Source organism: Pituophis catenifer, unplaced genomic scaffold (genome assembly GCF_029215685.1).
Source record: "Pituophis catenifer annectens isolate HBS135680 unplaced genomic scaffold, rPitCat1.0.hap2 SCAF_15, whole genome shotgun sequence".
In the NCBI taxonomy this organism is placed as follows: domain Eukaryota; kingdom Metazoa; phylum Chordata; class Lepidosauria; order Squamata; family Colubridae; genus Pituophis; species Pituophis catenifer.
This window is the reverse complement of record NW_027256895.1, coordinates 19,850,505-19,870,762: the sequence shown is the minus strand read 5'-3', so window position 1 is coordinate 19,870,762 and position 20,258 is coordinate 19,850,505. Positions and strand designations below refer to the sequence as shown.

General features: G+C 39.6%; 1 protein-coding gene across 1 annotated transcript; it reads left to right on the top strand.

Moving 5' to 3' along the window:
- The first annotated feature begins 1,387 nt into the window (after positions 1-1,387).
- LOC139324546 (vomeronasal type-2 receptor 116-like) lies at positions 1,388-17,977 on the top strand. Its single transcript, XM_070954258.1, has 5 exons — positions 1,388-1,851; positions 6,467-7,199; positions 15,047-15,262; positions 16,863-16,989; positions 17,079-17,977. Exons 1-5 carry the CDS (start codon positions 1,388-1,390, stop codon positions 17,975-17,977), a joined length of 2,439 nt encoding a protein of 812 aa, XP_070810359.1.
- Positions 17,978-20,258: the final 2,281 nt, after the last annotated feature.

The following is a 20,258-nucleotide window of genomic DNA, read 5'->3' as shown; positions in this document are numbered from 1 at the left end:
CTTTCACTCAGGGAAAATTCATCCCTAACTACAAGTGTGGGATTACAAATACCTTGGCTGCAGTCATTGGGGCACCTGACATCTCTCTTCACATGGCAACTGTATTGGGTATCTACAAAGTTCCTCAGGTAAAATATGCTGAAGATATACATTATCATTTTGCCATAGCTCCACAAACATTGGTATGCTTCTTTGTGTAAAAAGGAGAGACCTTCCTGATTCCTAGATATTATTATCTGCTTGATAGAATCATCACAGCAGCATGAATCATTGTCATTCTGAAGAGACAATGGGGATATTTGACAAGGCAAAATGTGCCCTAGTTCCTGACATTGAACCAAGGTTCAGATTTGAAATATTCACAATGAGAGTACTTCCAGGAACATGTATTTACCGATACCTCAAGTGTGACATCTTGGTTGATATTTCCTAATTAAACACAACTAATTGCATAATTTCAGTATATAAGGTCAAAGATACTCAACTGAAATGAATATATATATTTTCAGAGGCTCACATAGAACTTTGCAATTTCATATGTTTATCTTTCTGTAGTTGAGCTATGGCTCTGCTCCAGTTATGTCTAAAGAGACTCAAGCAGTTTTCTTCCAACAAATGTGTCAGATGTAAATGCCTTATTCCCTAGTGTGTAAATAGTGTATGAATGGGATATCAGGGGTTAACTTATTCTTCAACTCTTAATGTATTCATAATTCACCACTCCCACTCATGGCTCCACCCATTGTATATATAAGGAGCCACCTTCACCTTTTTCCTTGCTTCTATCTGTGAATATTCAGTGAATATAGAATGCCTATTGTAAATAAAAGGAAATATATTTAAACCTTTAATTCCTACTACTATTATTGAGTCTGATCCTGAAAATATTGCAACAATCTGGTAGCAGAGGATGGTTAATTGACTCAACAAATACTTAAAAATGTCTAAGAAAGATAGGCCCAACACCAGGGCCTACAGCAAAGAAATAGAAAATGAACAAGAAACACTCAACGAATCCACAAACGCGATTTCGAGAGAATCCGAAGAATACACCACTGAAGACGAAGAATTAATAGATGAAAACGATGACCAGGAGGAAATCGAAATAGAGAATAACGAACTCAGGTCAGAGATATTAAAACTATTAAAAAGCCAGAAGAATGATGAAAGCCTCATCGTGAACCTCCAAGAAATGCTGAAGAACAGCGGAGCAGCGAGAGAGAAAAACATCACTAACGAGAAACCTAAAGACCAAAAAATTGTGAGTGATATGACTACAGAGAAAGTCATTATGAAAAAGAAAAAATGTGATCCCGCGCGAAATTTTGAATGGCAGCCATCTTGGTTTCAACAGGCCTCCAAGGTGAGCGAAGCAGAGCCAATCAAAATGCTCAGTTCAAAATTTCTGGCGCGAAAAACGTTATCAGACAACGAAAATGAAAAGGAGGATTCAAACTCCTCGGAAGAGCCAGAATCAGAAAGTGAAGATGACTCAACGAAATCCAAAGTAAAGTCAGCAATGAAGACGCTTTTTGCTGCATTTGGGCCAAAATTAAAAATTACCAAAGCGCCACCGAAGAAGCAAGCGAACAAGCCGATACCTCAAGACCTGCGCGCTCCCATCCTGACTTCGAGAGCGACGACGCCCGAACCCAGAGAGCCATGTCGATTCCGCCCTACACCACAGACCGAAGCAAGTGCCAACGCCCCCAAAAGAAAAAGAAGAGCAGTCGCCGTCATCAGAACTCCCAAGACCGAACCAGAGACCGACTCGTCTGAAGAAGAGCAGAGCGAGCGAGCCACAATGGAGAGAACCTTCCACGACGCCGCCAAGGAAGAAATGAACAACGCGCATGTGCGAAACTACGTAGATGGTCCGGAAAGACATGAACTGGCCAGAGAACCACGCAGACTCGTTGCGAGCATCCCCATGCCGTTTTGCAATTTCCTACACTTGCGAGACCACGGACTACCTCAGGTTGTAAGTAATGGACAAAATAATGTGGGAAACTTACCCAGTGACTTCCCAAAACTAAGGGTTGATGGCATTAATTTGCAAGAATGGTATCAACAGCTCCAGGTTGTCTTTATGAAGGAAAATTTACTATTTTTTATCACTAGTCCCCCAAGAAGACCTTGGACTTTAAAAATAGATTGTTTACATCATAGAGCATTTTTCTTAATAATATCTAGTGTGTCTCCTGCAATGTATCATAGCATCAAACCAAATTTGACTGTTTCAGAAATAATTCAATGCATGTTTAATTTGTTTCACAGCGACAGTGTAGCTACCACCACAAGAATGTCTAAGGATTTCTTTTCTTCTAGAGTAAAACCAGGGGTTTCCATAAGTGAGCATTTAATATCTTTAAACAAAATAAGAGCTGAGCTGCATTTGAGGGGGGAAGTGATTTCAGACCAAACAATGAAAAGTGTTATTATCAATTCACTTGATTCATCATGGGATAGTTTTATGTCACATTTAGACACTATCAATCTAGGATATTTATCCATAGAAAGTCTATCTAACAAATTGATAGCAGAAGACAATTCAAGAAAAAATCGTTCTAGCAATCACACAGAGCACAAACCTTTTAGGAAAGTAGCTTTCCAAGAAAAATATAATGAAACGTTTAAATGCCACAATTGTGGGTCCAGGGAACACAATAGAAGAGATTGTCCCAAAATTTCAAAGGAAAGACATAGGTCAGAATATAGGAATAAATACAATTATAGACAGCCTTCCATAGATAGACATAGATATAGAAGCCCACCAAATTACAGAGAAAATAGAGGGGGCAGAGAAAATTCAAAAGAGAGAAAATCTGGTTCACTGAATGGACTAAATAAACAAGACAGCAATAAAACACAACAAAATGAGAACAATAATTGGCTTATTGATTCTGGAGCAACTAATCACACCACTAATAACAAAAATATATTGTCTTCATTTACAGAAGATAAATTTGTAATAAAGGTAGCTAACCAAGAAAAGGTTCAAGTATTAGGCAGAGGGAATGTGACCTTGCCTGGTCTAGGAAAAATAGAGGGGGTATTGTTAATACCAGAAATACCTCATAACATACTAAGTGCCATAAAACTAAGTAGAGATTCTGACATTAATATAGTTTTCTCAAAGGGAAAAGCAACTTTAGAGAAGAATAAAATAAATGTAGGCACTGTGATGATTAAAGGAGGCCTACCCTATCTGATAACAAAAGAAAAATGGTTGCATAACATTGATTCAAATATGAAAGATTGTATTGAAGCAGATGATGAAAATATTAGTAACAGTGACAATGATGAATGTAAAATATCTCATGATCACGCAGATGCACACAATGAAAAAAAACCAAAAATAGGTAAACCAATTCATGATGAGTGTGCTCACATCTTACATAGGAAGTTAGGACATGCAAGTTTTCCTGTAGTACAAAAAATGACTGAACACGCAGAAGGTGTCAAAATAAAAAATTGTGAAAACTATTTGGAATGCTCAGTATGTAAATCTACAAAACTAAAAACTAGTCCCAGGCCAAGAAAATCCACCAGATCAACTAACAAAATTTTTGACTTAGTACACATGGACCTAGTTGGCCCATTAACTCCATCAATCACTTATAGAAAACGTTACTTCCTGACAATAGTAGACGATTACAGTCGCTATGGGTTTGTTTACACATTAAAACACAAGGATGAAACCTTTCAAAAATTTAAGGAATTTTACAAACGCATAGAAACACAACACAATATCAGAATAAAACAAATTATGACAGATAGGGGATGTGAGTTCATGTCTAAAGAATTCTCCCAGTGGTTAAAGGATAGAGGAATGCTACATTACACGTCTAGTCCATTTTCTGCGTTCCAGAACGGGATTGCAGAGAGGAAAAATTCCACATTACAAACCATGATTAGGTGCACATTAGAGGATGCTGGCTTAAGCAAACAATTTTGGTCAGAAGCCTTACATTATTCAAATTACACACAAAATAGAACCTGGTCCAGTATTGTAAATAAGACACCATATGAAGTAATGTATAATAGGAAACCAAAATTAGCACACATGCACATATTTGGAGTCACTGCAGACGTACACATACCTAAACAGTTGAGAAGAAAGGGAGAAAATGTATCCAGAAGACTCAGATTTATGGGATATGAAACTGGCACCAAAGGGTACAGATTCATTGATAATAATAACAAATTTATAGTTTCCAGAACAGCTGTGTTCCATGAACAGGCCAACTGGTCTAAATTACATCTTAATGAAATATTTCCAAATAGATGCAAAGATACAAAATCTCAAGAGGAAGGGACCATAGAAAAACAAAATATCAACAAATATAAAAGCAAAACCAAAACTTGGACAAATAGTCAACACAAAATAAAGACAGACACACTAACAAAAAAGGAAGCAAGATATTTGCATGACAACAATAGCAAACCTGAAAGAGCCATTAGGAACAACAGAAATCAAATGCCAAATAAATACAAAGATTACATAATGCATATGGATAGTGAACAAATAACACCTAATACATATGAGGAAGTATTAAAACTCCCTCGTGAAGAAAAAGAAAAATGGGAACTAGCTATGAAAAAAGAGATGGAAAGTTTGCAAGGATTAAATGTATTTACACCTGCAATTGCACCTAAAGATAAAACAATTATTGGTACCAGGTGGATATATAAAATTAAGAATCTAGAAGGAGGCAATACTCTATACAAAGCTAGATTAGTTGCACAAGGTTATGCACAAAAATATCCGGAGGACTATACTGACACGTACTCCCCCACAGTAAGAACAGAGAGTGTCAAAACAGCTCTAGTAGTAGCATCTGCACTCAATCTTGATGTATTTCAATATGACATACAGACTGCGTATCTACACGCAAAACTAGATAAGGAAATATATGTAAGAGCACCTCACAGTCAATACACCAACAAAAATGAAATTTGGCTATTGAACAAGAGTTTGTACGGATTAAAACAATCTGGTAAAAGATGGTACGATTGCTTGGTAAAAGTACTTAAGACCATGGATTTCAATGCTACCACTGCTGATAACTGTTTCTTTGTCAAAAAGGGTGATGATTACATTGAATTTGTATTGATTTATGTAGATGATATTTTATATATAGGAAAACACAAAGAGAGAAGAGAAACTTTTGTAAATAAGCTAAATGAACATTTCTCGTTGAAATCTCTAGGTAAAGTAAACAAATATCTTGGTGTTCAAATTAATAAGACTAGAAGGGGATTCAAACTTACTCAGAGAGATAAGATTATTGAACTTCTAAATAAATGCAATTTAAACAATGCCAAACCCTGTGACACTCCTATGCAAACTGATTTTCTTAGAAATACTGATGAATCTTCTCCTGAATTCAAGGATAACACATTTTATAGATCAATCATAGGTTCACTTCTTTATATATCTAATTGGACTAGGCCAGATATCGCCTTACCACTCAATTTATTGTCCAGGCACGTCAGCAAACCAACAATGTATCACTGGGAAGCTGTTAAAAGAATTTTAAGATATCTGAAAAGTACATTAGATTTCTGCTTAGTATTAGAACCTAGTGATAATAAAGAACCAAAGCTTACATGTTACGCAGATGCGGATTGGGCTGGAGACATATCATGCAGAAAAAGTACTTCTGGTTATATTTTTCTCTTAAATGACTGTCCAGTTTACTGGTACACTGGTAAACAAGAACTAGTAGCCACTTCAACCACAGAAGCGGAATATGTTTGTTTATCCAAAGCTGCAAATAACCTTGTATGGTTTAATGATTTAATTTCAGATGTTTGGAAAAAACCTGCTTTGCCTTTTGTTATGCATGAAGACAATAAAGCAGCCATTGAAATATCTAGATCAGATGCCATTGGGCAAAGGTCCAGGCATATAGATATAAAATTTAAACATGTGAGACAATTGTCTCAAGATGGATTTATCAAAGCAGTGCATTGTGATACTTCAGAACAATTAGCTGACATATTGACGAAGCCTTTACCTTCTAAACAGCACAAATATTTAACTTCTAAATTGTATGTCTTGTATTGTCCTGAATCTGAATGTAATTGGTGTTGTATAACGAATCGGCATTTAGAGGGGGATTTGTCAGATGTAAATGCCTTATTCCCTAGTGTGTAAATAGTGTATGAATGGGATATCAGGGGTTAACTTATTCTTCAACTCTTAATGTATTCATAATTCACCACTCCCACTCATGGCTCCACCCATTGTATATATAAGGAGCCACCTTCACCTTTTTCCTTGCTTCTATCTGTGAATATTCAGTGAATATAGAATGCCTATTGTAAATAAAAGGAAATATATTTAAACCTTTAATTCCTACTACTATTATTGAGTCTGATCCTGAAAATATTGCAACAAAATGTTTCCGAATGAATACTACCAACGTAAGGGCCTCCTCCTGTTATTGCTGTATTTTAGATGGATTTGGATTGGAATTCTTGTAGTAAAAGATGAGAAAGGAGAGAAATTTCTCCAGGAGGTAGTCCCCACTTTTTCTGAGCATGGCATCTGCATTGAATTTAATGCAGAGTTCCCAAATGTAGCTTTTTACAGTGATTTTGCTGAAACTGTCGGTGAAGGATTACAGATATACCATGTTCTCATGAAGAGCACAGCCAATGTGGTAATCTTATATGGTGAAATTCAGTCCTTAGCAGGTCTGAGAACTTTCCTCCAGTTTTCAGAAGTGGAGGATATACCAAAGAAGAATAAGATTTGGCTTATAACTGCTCAGATAGATTATACTTCAACTTCCTTTCATAAATCTTGGGATATCCATTTTCTGCACGGAGCTTTAGCCTTTGCAGTACACACAAAGGAGATCCAAAACTTCCAGGAATTTCTTCAACATCTAAATCCAACCAACAATCAGAATGATCATTTTCGGAAAGATTTCTGGGAACAGACATTCAATTGTTTTTTCCCAAACTCAAAAATGGAGGCATCTCAGAAAAAATGCACTGGACAGGAGAAGCTTGAAACCCTCCCTACATCTGTGTTTGAAACATGCATGAGTGGCCAGAGTTACAATATTTATAATGCAGTCTATGCTGTGGCACATGCTTTGCAATCTCTCTATATATCCAAATCTAGAGAAACAACAATGATGAAAGAAAGAAGGAAACATTTTCACAATCAAGTGTGGTGGCAGGTAAGTCTGTTAGCAGAGTGGTGCAGAAACCACCATATCTGTAGTTGCAACATGTGTCCTTAAACTCTAGCAAACAATATTCTCCAGGGATATTGATGTCTTAAAACCGAAAAGTGAGATGTAATAATGGATTAAGTAATCAAAATATTCATATGCTGATATTAAAATCATAAATGGCATTCTACAAAATTTCTTAGAATATTATTCTCTCCAGGAATTTAACTTCCTGTCAAGCCCAAAACCAAGAATGACAGATAGTAATTCTTCTAAGCTGATTTCTTCTTGTTTTAAACCTATAGATAAAATCTTGTCAATCTGAGCACTTTATTCTCTATATCTGCAATTTACTCTGTGAATTATTTTCCTCCTCTTTCTCACAGACAAAATATCCAACCTGAATTGTCTTTTACTTCTCTGAAATGCATCCCCTCCATCCTTAAAATTCAGTTTATAAATAAATGGAAGGAGGTGATTACTCCTTCCACATGATATGGTGAATCTGTATTGGTTGTAGTTGTAGTAGTAGTTGTAGTAGTAGTAGTAGTAGTAGTAGTAGTAGTAGTAGTAGTAGTAGTAGTTATATATGCTTTATTTGGAATATTTGCATTTGCAGATGCATTTCATTTATTGTTGAAAGTAAAATCATGCACATATTTTTTGGCATTTCCTGATGAGGATCTTCCCTTACAATCCATGGGTGGAAGAGGAAGGACTGATATATTGTGACATTCAAAGAAGATTCAGCATGCTGTAATGTTCCCTTTCTATGTGGCGTTGGTTCTGACTGCTTCATGGACCATTTGAGAGTCACCTGCATTTCTACACCCAATTATTCACAACAACACATGCATCATTTTAGAGCAAATGGATGGAATGAGAGCAGAAACTTATATGCTTCCAGGAACACGGCTCTAGGAGAAGAAGGGAAAGGAATAAAAGTGTTTTTAATATCTCAGACACTTTATAAAGTGGACCAATGTGGGATGTTATTTTGAGCCTACATTATATATACAGAATATATATATATATATATATATATATATATATATATATATATATATATATATATATATATATATATATATATATAGGTCTTTGGTTATTCGGGTCTTCTCCCACGTAAAATTGGAAGTGTCTTGGCGACGTTTCGACGAAGTCTCATTCGTCATCTTCAGGCTGGTGTTCTCGGCTTCGTGCTTCCAGGAGCAATGTGAGATCGCAGCTGTCTCTTCCTTTTAACTGCTAGTGGAGGTGTGAGCTGATTGGGTGGGAACTTGGCTGTGTTCTGATTGGGTGGAGGTGTGTTCTGATTGGTTAGGGGCTTGGCTGTGCTCTGATTGGCTGGGGTTGTGTTCTGTTTGGGTGGGGGCTTGGTTGTGCTCAGCTTAGTCTGAGTTGCAGGGGGATTTGAGCTGGTGAGCTGCGTTGTTGTTGTTTGGCTTCGTGTTTGTGGCCGTGTGAGCTCTTCATGGTGGGTGTCAGTCTGCTTCATGTATGGATTGGAGGGGTTTAAAGTGGCTAATGATGCATCTGCGGTCTGGCTTCTGGTCCTTGGTCGTGGCTCATTATCAGTGTGGGTTTGAGTCTGCTTTCTGCGTGGATGTGTGGTGGTGACATCAGGTGTGGCACTCGTGAGTGTGGGTCTGGTGTCATTCGTCGTGTTAGGGACTCGTTTGTCAATAAGGGCGGGTTTCCAAATGGCTGGTAGGCGGGAGGTATCGTCTCGTTTGTTCATGCTGTGTGGGCGTTTTTCTATCTCAATGGCTTCTCTGATTATTCTGTTGTTAAAGTGTTCAGTTTTGGCGATAGTTCTGGTCTTTTTAAAGTCAATATCATGTCCTGTGGCTTTAAGGTGTTGGACCAGGGAAGAAGTTGGTTCCTCTTTTCTGACTGAGTTCTTGTGTTCTTCTATGCGTGCACTTATTCGTCTGTTGGTTTGTCCGATGTATGTGGTGGGGCAGGCGGTGCATGGGATTTCATATACTCCTTGATTTTCTAACTCAATTTTGTCTTTGGGGTTCCTTAGGATGGTGGATATTTTTCGGTTTGTGCAGAATGCTGTCTTGATGTTATGTTTGTGGAGGATTTTGCTTATTCTGTCTGTGGTGCCTTTTATGTATGGGAGGAGGGCCTTGCCGTTTTCTTGTTCTCTGTCTTGGATTTTAGTGGGGGTTTCTTTTTGGATTAGGTTGGTGATCTTATTTCTTTGGAATCCATTGGATGTGAGTACGTTAGTGAGGGTGTGTAGTTCGGTTTTTAGGTGTTGTTCGTCAGCTAAGCGTTTTGTTCTGGAAATGAGTGTCTTGGCTACAGAGTTGATCTGGGCAGGATGGTGGTGTGAGAGTGCGTGCAGATAGCGGTTTGTGTGTGTTTTCTTCTGGTATATAGTGTGTCCTAGGGAGCCATTGGATTTTCTGTAGACTAAGACATCCAGGAAGGGAAGTTGGTTGTTCACTTCTGTTTCCATGGTGAACTGTATTTTGGGGTGTAGGCTGTTGAGATGTGTGAGGAAGTTGTCCAGTTTTTCTTTCCCATGTGGCCAGATTATGAAGGTGTCGTCCACATATCTGAGCCAGAGTTTGGGTTTGTGATCGGATTTTTCTAGAGCTTGGGTTTCAAAGTATTCCATATAGAGGTTGGCAATGACAGGTGAGAGGGGTGATCCCATGGGTGCTCCTTCTGTTTGTTTGTATTTCTGTCCATTATAGATGAAGTATGTGTTGGATAGGCAGTGGTTGGTCAGATCTAAGATGTGCTTGGGGGGGTTATATTTGTTTTGGATAACTGTCAAGGCTTCTTTGATTGGTACTTGGGTGAAGAGGGATATGACATCAAAGCTCACGAGTAGGTCACTGGGCTGTAAGTTTTGTTGCTTTATGATGTCTATGAACTGGAATGAGTTTTTTACGTATGAGGTGATGGATTCTGCATAGGGCTGCAGTTGTTTGGCGAGAAATTTGGCTAGGTTTTGTAGAGGTGAGCCTATGGAGCTGACTATGGGTCTAAGTGGGGTTCCTTCTTTGTGTATCTTGGGGAGACCATAAAGCTTAGGGCATCTGGATGATTTCTCTCTGGGTATGATTCTTTGCTGAATCTCTTCACTGATGGGGGAGGCTTTTATTTTGGATCTGGTGGTTTTTTCCAGGTAGGTGGTGGGGTCTGTGTTTAGGGGTTTGTATATGGAGTCTTGGAGTAGGTTGGTTAATTTGGTTTGGTAGTCAGATGTGTTCATAACCACCGTGGCATTGCCCTTGTCTGCTGGTAGGATTATTATGCTGGTGTCTTCTTTCAGGTTAAGTAGTGCTGTCTGTTCCTCTTTGGGTAAGTTACTTTTGGGTGGCTTGCTGGTGCAGAGGATATTGGTGATTTCGAGTCTGATTCTGTTTGCATCGTCGGGGTTGATTTTGGTCAGGCTGGTTTCAACTCCGCATATAATGGTTTCAGTGGGGATGCTTTTGGGAGCGACTGCAAAGTTGAATCCTTTGGAAAGGACATTGGTTTCGGCTTTGGTGAGGATCCTATCTGAGATGTTATGCACTGTTTGTTTCATGTGTGGCTGTGAGGGTGGAGGGGATTGTTTCTGGCGTTCTTGTAGTCTTCGGAGTTTGTTGGTGTGTGTGTCTGTCTTGAGGGTGGTCTGTGTTTCGGCTCTCCAGAGGGCAAGTTGTTTGGATTTGTCCCAAAGTGCGGGGTGGATCTTGTTGCTGAGTTTGAGGTGAAGTGTGAGGAGATCTTTGTTGATTCGGTCTAGGAGGAAGGAAGACGATACCTCCCGCCTACCAGCCATTTGGAAACCCGCCCTTATTGACAAACGAGTCCCTAACACGACGAATGACACCAGACCCACACTCACGAGTGCCACACCTGATGTCACCACCACACATCCACGCAGAAAGCAGACTCAAACCCACACTGATAATGAGCCACGACCAAGGACCAGAAGCCAGACCGCAGCTGCATCATTAGCCACTTTAAACCCCTCCAATCCATACATGAAGCAGACTGACACCCACCATGAAGAGCTCACACGGCCACAAACATGAAGCCAAACAACAACAACGCAGCTCACCAGCTCAAATCCCCCTGCAACTCAGACTAAGCTGAGCACAACCAAGCCCCCACCCAAACAGAACACAACCCCAGCCAATCAGAGCACAGCCAAGCCCCTAACCAATCAGAACACACCTCCACCCAATCAGAACACAGCCAAGTTCCCACCCAATCAGCTCACATCTCCACTAGCAGTTAAAAGGAAGAGACAGCTGCGATCTCACATTGCTCCTGGAAGCACGAAGCCGAGAACACCAGCCTGAAGATGACGAATGAGACTTCGTCGAAACGTCGCCAAGACACTTCCAATTTTACGTGGGAGAAGACCCGAATAACCAAAGACCTACATACAAACACCCGCGAAAACCTGAGAAAACAAATATCCCACCTCTACGGGGAGGAAATCCACCATCTGACCAGGACCTATGAAAAACTCGAAGTCCAGAGAGCTTCCATTTTATGTGACCTTGCATTCCTACGCAACTGCCGAGATCAAAATTTAACCCCCACAGGCTTCCAACTGAAATTCCACTTCAACTCTGCAGCCACCAAACGCATTCTGAAAAGAACAGAACTAGCCCTAATCAGAAATGAACTCCACAGAAAAAGATTCCTCCTAGACCGAATCAACAAAGATCTCCTCACACTTCACCTCAAACTCAGCAACAAGATCCACCCCGCACTTTGGGACAAATCCAAACAACTTGCCGTCTGGAGAGCCGAAACACAGACCACCCTCAAGACAGACACACACACCAACAAACTCCGAAGACTACAAGAACGCCAGAAACAATCCCCTCCACCCTCACAGCCACACATGAAACAAACAGTGCATAACATCTCAGATAGGATCCTCACCAAAGCCGAAACCAATGTCCTTTCCAAAGGATTCAACTTTGCAGTCGCTCCCAAAAGCATCCCCACTGAAACCATTATATGCGGAGTTGAAACCAGCCTGACCAAAATCAACCCCGACGATGCAAACAGAATCAGACTCGAAATCACCAATATCCTCTGCACCAGCAAGCCACCCAAAAGTAACTTACCCAAAGAGGAACAGACAGCACTACTTAACCTGAAAGAAGACACCAGCATAATAATCCTACCAGCAGACAAGGGCAATGCCACGGTGGTTATGAACACATCTGACTACCAAACCAAATTAACCAACCTACTCCAAGACTCCATATACAAACCCCTAAACACAGACCCCACCACCTACCTGGAAAAAACCACCAGATCCAAAATAAAAGCCTCCCCCATCAGTGAAGAGATTCAGCAAAGAATCATACCCAGAGAGAAATCATCCAGATGCCCTAAGCTTTATGGTCTCCCCAAGATACACAAAGAAGGAACCCCACTTAGACCCATAGTCAGCTCCATAGGCTCACCTCTACAAAACCTAGCCAAATTTCTCGCCAAACAACTGCAGCCCTATGCAGAATCCATCACCTCATACGTAAAAAACTCATTCCAGTTCATAGACATCATAAAGCAACAAAACTTACAGCCCAGTGACCTACTCGTGAGCTTTGATGTCATATCCCTCTTCACCCAAGTACCAATCAAAGAAGCCTTGACAGTTATCCAAAACAAATATAACCCCCCCAAGCACATCTTAGATCTGACCAACCACTGCCTATCCAACACATACTTCATCTATAATGGACAGAAATACAAACAAACAGAAGGAGCACCCATGGGATCACCCCTCTCACCTGTCATTGCCAACCTCTATATGGAATACTTTGAAACCCAAGCTCTAGAAAAATCCGATCACAAACCCAAACTCTGGCTCAGATATGTGGACGACACCTTCATAATCTGGCCACATGGGAAAGAAAAACTGGACAACTTCCTCACACATCTCAACAGCCTACACCCCAAAATACAGTTCACCATGGAAACAGAAGTGAACAACCAACTTCCCTTCCTGGATGTCTTAGTCTACAGAAAATCCAATGGCTCCCTAGGACACACTATATACCAGAAGAAAACACACACAAACCGCTATCTGCACGCACTCTCACACCACCATCCTGCCCAGATCAACTCTGTAGCCAAGACACTCATTTCCAGAACAAAACGCTTAGCTGACGAACAACACCTAAAAACCGAACTACACACCCTCACTAACGTACTCACATCCAATGGATTCCAAAGAAATAAGATCACCAACCTAATCCAAAAAGAAACCCCCACTAAAATCCAAGACAGAGAACAAGAAAACGGCAAGGCCCTCCTCCCATACATAAAAGGCACCACAGACAGAATAAGCAAAATCCTCCACAAACATAACATCAAGACAGCATTCTGCACAAACCGAAAAATATCCACCATCCTAAGGAACCCCAAAGACAAAATTGAGTTAGAAAATCAAGGAGTATATGAAATCCCATGCACCGCCTGCCCCACCACATACATCGGACAAACCAACAGACGAATAAGTGCACGCATAGAAGAACACAAGAACTCAGTCAGAAAAGAGGAACCAACTTCTTCCCTGGTCCAACACCTTAAAGCCACAGGACATGATATTGACTTTAAAAAGACCAGAACTATCGCCAAAACTGAACACTTTAACAACAGAATAATCAGAGAAGCCATTGAGATAGAAAAACGCCCACACAGCATGAACAAACGAGACGATACCTCCCGCCTACCAGCCATTTGGAAACCCGCCCTTATTGACAAACGAGTCCCTAACACGACGAATGACACCAGACCCACACTCACGAGTGCCACACCTGATGTCACCACCACACATCCACGCAGAAAGCAGACTCAAACCCACACTGATAATGAGCCACGACCAAGGACCAGAAGCCAGACCGCAGATGCATCATTAGCCACTTTAAACCCCTCCAATCCATACATGAAGCAGACTGACACCCACCATGAAGAGCTCACACGGCCACAAACACGAAGCCAAACAACAACAACGCAGCTCACCAGCTCAAATCCCCCTGCAACTCAGACTAAGCTGAGCACAACCAAGCCCCCACCCAAACAGAACACAACCCCAGCCAATCAGAGCACAGCCAAGCCCCTAACCAATCAGAACACACCTCCACCCAATCAGAACACAGCCAAGTTCCCACCCAATCAGCTCACACCTCCACTAGCAGTTAAAAGGAAGAGACAGCTGCGATCTCACATTGCTCCTGGAAGCACGAAGCCGAGAACACCAGCCTGAAGATGACGAATGAGACTTCGTCGAAACGTCGCCAAGACACTTCCAATTTTACGTGGGAGAAGACCCGAATAACCAAAGACCTACATACAAACACCCATATATATATATATATATATATATATATATATATATATATATATATATATATATATATATATATATATATATATATATATATTCTCATTGGTTGAAAGAATCATAGATTTCAAATGATGGATATTTCAGCCATCAAATTCAGCATCCACTTAATGCAGGATTTTAAATTCCAGCAGCACCTGCTGATGTTGACTTTGGCTCTACTTTAATGCATCCAATAAAAGAAATGTCATTGCCCTTTGGTCCTCAATTCCCACTGCCTAATGTCTTCTACTGAGACCTTATTTCCTAGGTAGAATATAGCGTGTTTCCCTGAAAATAAGACCCAGTCTTATTTTCTTTTAGCATGATTGTTATGTTATTTATTTGATACAGGCCTACAACAAAAATAAAAAAAGTGTTTATATTGTTTTTGTTTAAAGAAACATTCATCTGTATGTTTTGAATATATGAATTATTTCCCCCTCCCTCAGTTTGTTCCTTTCTGATTGCCTCTGCGTTTCAGGTTCATTATTTTCTGAGAAGTGTCAGATTCAACAATAGTGTTGGTGAACAGATCTCCTTTGATAAAAATGGAGAATTTGATATTATCAACTGGATCACATTCCCAAACCAATCCTTTGTTAGAATCAAAATTGGAGTGATAGATCCCACAGCTCCAGCAGAGAAGTTCTTCAAGATTTCTGTAGATTCCATCACATGGCCAATAGGCTTTAATCAGGTTAGTTTTTTGAATCTAGATTTCTCTGCCTTCATTTAAATATCTTTTTTTTTATTGCAAAAGTTTTACAATTACATTTTCACCCCATTCCCCCCCCAGCCCACCCCAAACTCCCCAACCTAACCCTCCCTAACCCCCCCTAGCCCTCCCCTCCCCCCGGACTTCCACAGAATATACTCCCATCAAAAAACCCCTTTATATAAAACTTGAACCCCTCCATCCCCCATATAATTTTTCATCTTCACAAAATTCAAGTATTGCTATCTTAATATAATAGTATCAATGAAAAGCTATTTGATACTTCCTAGTTTGATATTTGTTCTGCACATAATCTATCCACTTTTTCCATTCCCATTCATAAGTCTCTTGTGAACGATCTTTTAGGTATGCTGAGATCTTCGCCATCTCTGCAAAACTGGCCATCTTCAAAGTCCATTCCTCGATAGTGGGCAAAGCTTCATTTTTCCAGTATTTACCTATCAATAATCTCGCTGCTGTTATCATATACAATATCAACTTTGTTTCACCCAATGTAAAACCCTTAACTATACCCAATAAAAACAATTGTGGAGAAAATTGAATTTTTTTCTTCAAAACATTCTGCATAACCCACCAATTTTTTATCCAAAAAGCCTTAACTTTCTTACAAGTCCACCAAACATGATAATATGTAGCATCTAAACAATCACATCTCCAACATTTTGGCTGAACATTAGGGTACATACACGACAATTTCTTAGGATCTAAATGCCATCTATAAAACATTTTATAGAAATTTTCCCTCAAGTTCTGCGACTGTATGAATTTAACGTTCTGAACCCAAATTTTTTCCCATGTTTCCAACATGACTGGTTCTGCAAAATTTTGTGCCCACTTAATCATACAATCTTTAACCAATTCAGTTTCTGAATCCCTTTCTAACAAAACATTGTAAAGCCTTTTAATATGCATTGGACCTTTCTCTTTTATATGTCTAACCAATTCTTCCTCATGTAACATTATACCAATTTTTTGGTCCTCTTTCCATCTCAATTGGAGTTGATTATACTGTAACCAAGTCAAGTTAATCCCTTCGTCCAACAGTGTCTCAGGTTAGTTTTTTAAATCTAGATTTCTCTGCCTTCATTTAAATATCTTTATTGATGAAAGTGTCACAATATTATCTCTGATTAACCTAGGTAGAAATTTCCTAGAAAAGGAAAGATATCAGTAAGGTGTTGTTTTTTTTTTTGTTGTTTTTTTACTTTTCTAGCAATTGCTATTGAATATTAGGAAATATACTTTCCTGGCTCCCTGTTAATTATGAACAATGGTTTTCATGGTTTTGAAGTAAACACTGCAAGCCAGCATACTAGATCCCATCAGTTTGCTGACATCAAAATTCAGAAGTTGAGAAAACCAACTTTAATTAACTAGCACAAAAATTGTCTGATGGTTAACGAAGGCTATCAATACAATTATTGTAGAGATTTAATTAACTATAATTTCAGACCAATTACATCTAAAATTATGTCATCCTGCTACTTCATTTTTAATCTGTTGATTCCACAGAAACTCTCCAAGCACTTCTTTTCCTCTTTGTATCTTCATTTGTTGATAGGCATTACCTTTATCCTTATGTAATGATCCTTGTGAGACAGGACACAGCAAGGCCAAGAAAGAAGGGGAGTCATTTTGCTGCTATGGTTGCCTTCTGTGTCCAGAGGGGAAAATATCAAAGGAGAAGGGTAGGAAATTTCCATATAATTGGACAAAGACGTTGGGGTACAACACTGTCTGTAATCAACTGTATCAATTCCACTGTGTTCTTTTTCAGACATAGATGATTGCTCTCCATGTCCAGAAGATCAATATCCAAATCCCGGGAAAAATATGTGCATTCCAAAGCGGATCACCTTTTTGTCCTATGAAGAACCCTTAGGGATCAGTCTGACTGTTCTTTCTCTTTGCTTTTCTTTAATGACAGCTTTGGTAATAACAATTTTCATGAAATACAAACACACTCCCATCGTCAAAGCCAACAACAGGAATCTCACTTATACACTCCTACTTTCTCTTCTCCTCTCTTTCCTTTGTGCCTTTCTATTTGTTGGGAGGCCCAATACGATTGTGTGTCTCTTTCGACAACCAGCTTTTGGGCTCATCTTTTCTGTGGCAGTTTCTTGTGTTTTGGCCAAAACCTTTGTTGTGGTTCTAGCATTCATGGCCACCAAACCCGGTTCCAGATTGAGGAATTGGATTGGGGGAAGGATGGTGAGTTTCATTCTTCTCTCCTGCTCCCTTGTTCAAATATGTGTTTGTGCTCTGTGGCTGATAAAATCCCCACCATATCCAGATTTTGATGCACAGTCAATGTCTGAAGAAGTCATCCTGGAGTGCAATGAAGACTCGGTCATGTTCTACTGTGTTTTGGGCTTTATGGGTTTTCTTGCTCTGCTTAGCTTCTCTGCTGCTTTCCTAGCTAGGAATTTACCTGATAGTTTCAATGAAGCCAAATTCATCACCTTCAGCATGTTGGTCTTCTGCAGTGTTTGGCTATGCTTTATTCCAACCTATCTAAGCACAAGGGGAAAATATACATTGGCTGTGGAGATCTTCTCCATGATCTCCTCCAGTGCTGGCTTATTGGTGTGTATCTTTTTTCCCAAGTGTTTTATCATTGTGATGAGACCTGAGCTCAATGATAAGCACCAGCTCATGAAGAGAAAGTTTTAATAAATCTTTATGTTTGCCTGATATTCTTTATAGGTACATGTTTGGGAACTTCCCCACTTCAACATTTAAGCCAGAAAACAATGTATAGAGACAGTGATGTTCTGTGTTGCCCCGTCTCCTGAGATTTGGATAGCTTGGAAGGGTTTTTTTTCCCCTTCTGATAGGCAATTATAAATGGGGTCTATAAAGTTATAAACTACAGGACCAATTAATGTATTGACATAGTTATTGACTTTATTGATTTATTGACATATTGTAGTATGCTATTGTGATCTCTGACTAAATATATTGATTAAATGTGAATTGTAAATTTTTCTTTACTGGTCATCTTAATTCATATGCAATAGAATGTGTAAAAAGAAGTGCAGTTAAATACAAATGAGGATTTGTTTCAGAGGAAAGGACTATGGTTTTTTTTTCTGAAGCAATCGGACAGAGGGAATTCTCTGATGCACATCACTTGCAGTCATCACCCACAAAACATGGGGTAAATTTAAAAGCTGGCCATATGTCTTCTTCTCAATAGCAAAGATCAAAGAAATCTCTGGCACAAAAAATAATTCTAGTAAATTTAAATAAATTCCATCAGAAGTCCAATTCATGCTAGTGTCCAATTTGCATAATAGTCTCCTTTTAAGAGATTCAATTGAGTATGATGACTGTGCAGAACTGTGTGTTTCATGGTCATAAGTCTGTTTGAGTAGGTAGTTTTGCAATCCTTGAATGAGATGCAGACAGTTATTCTAAGTGGCAGTTGATGAGATGTCTCGGTGAGCCCTGGCTGAAATTTGCGAAGAATTTGAAACCAAGCTATCTGAGGAACCATCCAATGGGTTTAATGCATGCTGGCAGAAGAGGCATACTGGGGATCCCATTGGTCAAGGAATTTTGGCTGACAGGGTAGAGAGAAGAGTCTTTTCTGCTGCGGCTCATGTACTTCAGAATATCAGCTCTGCTGAGTTGATTAATTAGTTGCTATCACCTCCTCATGCATACTTTACTCCCCTGTCCTTTCTTGTCTAATTGAATTTAAACTGAAATATATATATATATATATATATATATATATATATATATATATATATATATATTTATATATATATATATATATATATATACAGGTGAAACTCGAAAAATTAGAATATCGTGCAAAAATTCATTTATTTCAGTAATACAACTTAAAAGGTGAAACTAATATATGAGATAGACTCATTACATGCAAAGCGAGATAGTTCAAGCCTTGATTTGTCATAATTTTGATGATTATGGCTTACAGCTCATGAAAACCCCAAATTCACAATCTCAGAAAATTAGAATATTGTGAAAAGGTTCAATATTCTAGGCTCAAAGTGTCCCACTCTAATCAGCTAATTAAGCCATAACACCTGCAAAGGGTTCCTGAGCCTTTAAATGGTCTCTCAGTCTGGTTCAGTAAGAATCACAATCATGGGAAAGACTGCTGACCTGACAGTTGTGCAGAAAACCATCATTGACACCCTCCATAAGGAGGGAAAGCCTCAAAAGGTAATTGCAAAAGAAGTTGGATGTTCCCAAAGTGCTGTATCAAAGCACATTAATAGAAAGTTATGTGGAAGGGAAAAGTGTGGAAGAAAAAGGTGCACAAGCAGCAGGGATAACCGCAGTCTGGAGAGGATTGTCAGGAAAAGGCCATTCAAAAGTGTTGGGGACTTTCACAAGGAGTGGACTGAGGCTGGAGTCAGTGCATCAAGAGCCACCACACACAGATGGATCCTGGACATGGGCTTCAAATGTCGTATTCTTCGTCAAGCTGCTCCTGAACAACAAACAACATCAGAAGAGTCTTACCTGGGCTAAAGAAATAAAGAACTGGTCTGTTGCTCAGTGGTCCAAAGTCCTCTTTTCTGATGAGAGCAACTTTTGCATCTCATTTGGAAACCAAGGACCCAGAGTCTGGAGGAAGAATGGAGAGGCACACACTGCAAGATGCTTGAAGTCCAGTGTGAAGTTTCCACAGTCTGTGTTGATTTGGGGAGCCATGTCATCTGCTGGTGTTGGTCCACTGTGCTTCATTAAGTCCAGGGTCAACGCAGCCGTCTACCAGGAGATTTTGGAGCACTTCATGCTTCCTTCCGCAGATGAGCTTTATGGGGATGCTGACTTCATTTTCCAGCAGGACCTGGCACCTGCCCACACTGCCAAAAGTACCAAAACCTGGTTCAATGACCATGGGATTACTTTGCTTGATTGGCCAGCAAACTTGCCTGACCTGAGCCCCATAGAGAATCTATGGGGCATTGCC

What these genes read in the sequence shown, in the direction of transcription:
- LOC139324546 (XM_070954258.1), top strand. Translation starts at nt 1,388, where the DNA reads ATGCTCAGTTCAAAATTTCTGGCGCGAAAAACGTTATCAGACAACGAA. An exon ending in ACAATCAAGTGTGGTGGCAG is followed by an intron (nt 7,200 to 15,046) that starts GTAAGTCTGTTA and finishes TCTGCGTTTCAG; the next exon opens with GTTCATTATTTTCTGAGAAG. An exon ending in GAAAATATCAAAGGAGAAGG is followed by an intron (nt 16,990 to 17,078) that starts GTAGGAAATTTC and finishes GTTCTTTTTCAG; the next exon opens with ACATAGATGATTGCTCTCCA.